The sequence below is a fragment of the Gadus morhua genome, chromosome 4 (assembly GCF_902167405.1).
Source record: "Gadus morhua chromosome 4, gadMor3.0, whole genome shotgun sequence".
Classification (NCBI taxonomy): domain Eukaryota; kingdom Metazoa; phylum Chordata; class Actinopteri; order Gadiformes; family Gadidae; genus Gadus; species Gadus morhua.
Genome location: NC_044051.1, coordinates 25190133 through 25195282, shown reverse-complemented (window position 1 = coordinate 25195282; position 5150 = coordinate 25190133). Strand labels below are relative to the sequence as shown.

General features: G+C 52.3%; 1 protein-coding gene across 1 annotated transcript in view; it reads left to right on the top strand.

The window, feature by feature from the left end:
* Window positions 1-2943: 2943 nt before the first annotated feature.
* Window positions 2944-5150, top strand: part of xkr6a (XK, Kell blood group complex subunit-related family, member 6a) — a 50656-nt gene continuing 48449 nt past the window's right edge. The window contains exons 1-2 of the mRNA XM_030352939.1: window positions 2944-2983; window positions 3091-3698. Of these exons, the coding sequence (XP_030208799.1) occupies window positions 3118-3698 (581 nt within the window). The 5' untranslated portion in view covers window positions 2944-2983; window positions 3091-3117. The remainder of the gene's footprint in view (window positions 2984-3090; window positions 3699-5150) is intronic.

The following is a 5150-nucleotide window of genomic DNA, read 5'->3' as shown; positions in this document are numbered from 1 at the left end:
CGCTGTGATTGGCTGAGAGCGGAGAGGCTCGGTAGCCTCCCCTAACCACGCCCAGAATAAACTGCAAGGTTGATTTATTAGCCGGCTGTTTCTGTGAGTGTCTGTTCTGTGATTGAGTGTGTTCCAGTTTGTGTTTTCATTCTGCGCACCTATGTCACACAGTTGTGTTTCCAGTACAGTACACAGATAAGTTAGTTATTTTTATAATGAACACACACATAAAAAATTCCATTCATTTAACTTTTCAGGAGGGATTGTTTTAATATTATTATGATGAGGATGATAATTCTTCTTATCATTTTTTTATGTTATTCGTATTATTATTAATTCTGAAGGTTAGATCACATGAAAGTATATTGTTCTTATAGTAAAACACTGTTAAGAGCCCATGCCCTGGCCTGTTAATTCTAACGTATTAGAAAATATTTAAAACTGCCCCCACACCCAGCCCACCCTACACACGGGCACGCATACACAAACGCACACATGCACAAACGCACACACACATGCACTGTAGTGGCAATTTCTCTATCAGATTTTGCGTCAGATGAGATATTTAGATGCAAAAAGCACACAATACTCGGCAATTGGTGGTCACATATATTTGTAATACATATGTGTACACAACCTCACACAATACCCCATCCCGATATTTGATACACCACTCAGGAGACTTGTGGATGCTGCGCCGCTGTGGTCGCCGTGACAACCGAGAGGTTGGTCTCCAGTGGTCACAGAGTGCATGGGGGGGGGGGGGGGGGGGGGGGGGTAAGAAGATGGATATGAAGATGGAGAGAGAGACTGAGAAAGAGGCTTAACATGTGACTGTATGGGCGGGCTTGCAGACATACGCCAGGAAAGGAGGGAAATAGTGTGTGTGTGTGTGTGTGTGGGTATGTTTGTGTGTATGTTTGTGTGTGTTTGTGTGTGTGTGCAGTTGCTTGCAGCTGTGTGTGTGTGTGTGTGTGTGTGTGTGTGTGTGTGTGTGTGTGTGTGTGTGTGTGTGTGTGTGTGGTTGCTGTAAGAACATCCAAACACTGGTAATATTATAACGGCAGATTTGACTCTCTCTCTCTCTCTCTCTCTCTCTCTCTCTCTCTCTCTCTCTCTCTCTCTCTCTCTCTCTCTCTCTCTCTCTCTCTCTCTCTCTTTCAGCTTCTTCAACTCCTTGTGTACAAAAACGTAAGTTGTTTTTTTTACCATTCGCAAATCCTCTTGTTTCTCTCTCTCTTTCTATCTTTGTCACACACACACACACATACACACACACGCGCACACGCACACACACACACACACACACACACACACACACACACACACACACACACACACACACACACACAATCCCCCCTACCTAAATCCATCATGCCTCAGGATCCCCTTTGCTTGCCTAGCAGGGATCAAACGGCGCACACACACAGACACACACATGCTGCACATATGCTGTGGTCGATTATGGCTGGGAAGACTGCAGAGCGCTCAGTCCAGTGGAGAGGAGATGCTGAATGGGGCGTGAAGGATGAATGAATCCAGTGTGAGAGAGACGGCTCTGTTCCTTCTCCTGCTGCTCCTCCTTCCTCCACTCCGCCCGGCCTCGGTACTGTCAAATAAACAACCTAAAAACATACTTATTTTGTGTTTGTTATTTTCCCTTAATGATGCAGTGTGTGTGTGTGGGGGGGGGGGGGGGGGGGGAGTATGTGTGTACGTGGGTGTGTGTGAGCATGTGTGTGTCTGTGTTTGTGTGTGTGAGTGTGTGTGAGTGTGTGTGTGTGTGTGTGTGTGTGTGTGTGTGTGTGTGTGTGTGTGTGTGTGTGTGTGTGTGTGTGAGTATGTGTGTGTGTGTGTGGGTGTGTGTGATTGTGTATGTGTGTGTGTGTGTGTGTGTGTGTGTGTGTGTGTGTGTGTGTGTGTGTGTGTGTGTGTGTGTGTGTGTGTGTGTCTGTCTGTGAGTATGTGTGTGTTTGTGTGTGTGGTTGAGGGGGGGTTGGTTCGGTGACATGCCTGGATGATTAAGACACGTGAGATGCTGAAAACGTGGGGAACAAACGCGCGTGCGAGCGCGTGCGTCAGAGAGAGAGCTCGAGAGCGGAGGAGAGAGAATGTGGAGGAGGAGTGGGGGATGGGGGGGCATCCTCACGCCGTTTGGTTTAGCTCACGCACACTACGTAAGCGGAGCGCGTCACCCTGCATCACTGTGTGTGTTTGCGCGTACGCGTGCAGATGCGGGCTGACCTCGACCGCCGGCAGAGAGCGCTATGGTGAGCGCGTGGGAAACGGCGCAGAGGGCTCGATCTGCGGAACGGAGCGGACCCGGGTTGCAGTGGTGACAGGCTCGGCGGTGTGTGTGCGCGTGAGTTTTGTGTCTGGCTAGACGGGATAAGGTCGAGGGAGCTCGCGGACATACTCATCTCGTGCGGGGCATTTGATGTTGTTTTGAACTGTCTCTCATTGGATGACGTCAAACTAATCAAAGAGCTGAACCCCGCAAGCCGGTGACTGATCACGAGCCCCCGGAGCACCGCTGGGGATGCACGACGTCATAGCCTCCCAACGTCGCCCCAGATGACCGCGCGCAGGACGGGACGACGACTACGGTGATGATGATGAGGATGATGATGATGATGATGATGATGATGATGATGATGATGATGCAGGGCCGTCGGACGACACCGGATACGGTTTCCGTTGCTTCTTCTTCTTCATCTGCTGCTGCGGCTGCCGCCCCCCTCGAGCGTCCGGCGGCGGGGTCTCGCGCGGAGGAGGAGGAAGGGGAGCCGCCGTCGTGCGGCCACGAGCTCTAGATGGCTCCTCGCGTCCCGCTTGGGAAAGAGACACAGTCGCCGCGACCAGAGAGGTGTGAGGAGGAGGAGGAGGAGGAGGAGGAGGAGGAGGAGGAGGAGGAGGAAGAGGAGGAGGAGGACGAAGAGGAGGAAGAGGAGGAGAGGAAGAGGAACATAAGCGAGGAGGAAGAAGCGGACAGGTATTCGGGTAGTGACGTGGTGGAACCCGCGCGCCACAGCGAGAGCTCTATCCGGAGGAGAACTAAACGGTGTGTGTGTGTGTGTGTGTGTTTGGTGCGCCTCGCAGCAGGAGGGCTGCTGGAAGAGGAGCAACATGGCCGCGCAGTCGGACGGCGGGAAAGCCGGGGTGACGTACGGCGGGTTCGCGCAGCTGTACGAGGGGCACGAGGATGATCCGCTGGACTCGGCCGCCATCCACATCTGCCAGTGCTGCCGCACGTCCTCGTGCTACTGGGGCTGCCGCTCCGCGTGCCTGGGCCACCTGGGGGGCGCGCACCCGCCCGGCGCAGTGGGCGTCCGCGAGACCCACTGCCCGCCGCGCGAGCAGCTGTGGCTGGACTGCCTCTGGATCGTTCTCGCGCTGCTCGTGTTCTTCTGGGACGTGGGCACGGACCTGTGCCTGGCGGCGGACTACTATGGCCGGCGGGACTACCTGTGGTTCGGCCTGACGTTGTTTTTCGTGCTTGTGCCCTCGGTGCTCGTGCAGATCCTGAGCTTCCGATGGTTCGTGCAGGACTACACGGGGGGGGGGCTAGGGGTGGTGGAGGGGCTGACCCGGCGGGGCGCGGCGGGGCTGAGCGCCGTGGACCCCCCCGGGAGGGACCGGCTGCGGCTGGCCTCCGTCTGGCTGTGGCAGGCCGTCATCCACATCCTGCAGCTGGGACAGGTGTGGAGGTGAGTAGTACACTACACAACACTACAGAACACAAAAACACAACAACACAGCTTCAGTCAGAGAGCTCTGTGTGGACAGTGAACACATTCACACTGACTATGGTTAGATAGAATGAGGTAGGGGTAGGCCTATTCTAGAAGTCACAGGTAGAGCAGAACAAAGATGGGGTTGGATTGGAGTGAGTGAATTCACTGAATCACTGCAGAGCGTGTGAGTGAGTGATTGATTCAGTGAGTGAATACACTGAATCACTCACTCCAGTCACTCGCAGAAACATTCAGACAAATATCCTGTCAAACAAACACACACACACACACACACACACACACACACACAGACACACACACCTATTATGAGAAAATAGAAAAACGGAGGGAGTTGAGGCTGTGTTCTCCTTTGACTTAATCTCTGAGCAAAGCATGAAATCGGGCCTCACATGTTTGAGCCCAGCAGCGCGTCCTGGCGCCGCCGCTGTCCACGGTGCTGACATTTTGCTCTACTTAGCCGCCCAGTCTGTGTGTGTGTGTGTGTGTGTGTGTGTGTGTGTGTGTGTGTGTGTGTGTGTGTGTGTGTGTGTGTGTGTGTGTGTGTGTGTGTGCGTGTCTGTGCCGTGTGTGCGTGTGTGTGTGTGAGTGTGTGCATGTGCATGTGTATATATGCGTGTTTGTTTATGTGTGTGTTTGTGCGTGTGTGTGCGTGTGTGTGTGTGTGCGTGTGTTTGTGTGTGTGTGAGTGTGTGCATGTGCATATATGCGTGTTTGTTTATGTGTGTGGGTGCGAGTTTGTGTGTGTATGTGTATGTTTGTGTTTGTGCGTGTGTGTGCGTGTGACCTGCTGAACAACGGTGTTGCGGTCATCACGCGCGGAGTACAGAGATGACTACAAAGCATATGTGCTTCTGGCAACGAGAAACATACTCTCTCCTCCTCCCTCCCCCTCCAAAGACACATTCTCACTCTCTTCTACTCTCACTACGAGCCATGGATAGCTGGTAGTAGTAAGTTGAGGTCGGCTTCAAAGAAACATGAAACTTTGCCACTCAAATTTTTCCCACAGGCATTTAGGAAAAAGTCCTAAAGTCTGAAACATTTAGGATAATGACAGGAAAGTCTTCTTGAAACACAAAGGTCTACATTGAACTCCATGTTGGGTGGTCCCCAAATTGTGTTGAATTCAAATCTTTATGGATTGCTGTATTTCGTTATTTTTGTTCAAGCGCATGCAGCTGATTCATGTTCAAGCACAGCCTCTGTGTTTGTGTGTGTGTGTGTGTGTGTGTGTGTGTGTGTGTGTGTGTGTGTGTGTGTGTGTGTGTGTGTGTGTGTGTGTGTGTGTGTGTGTGTGCGCGTGCGTGTGTGTTTTACGGGGCTCAAATGTAACAAAGAAACGGGGCAGGAGACAGCTCGACAAACCACGTTTCTTGGTTTAATTGAGTGAAAAGCATGAATCAA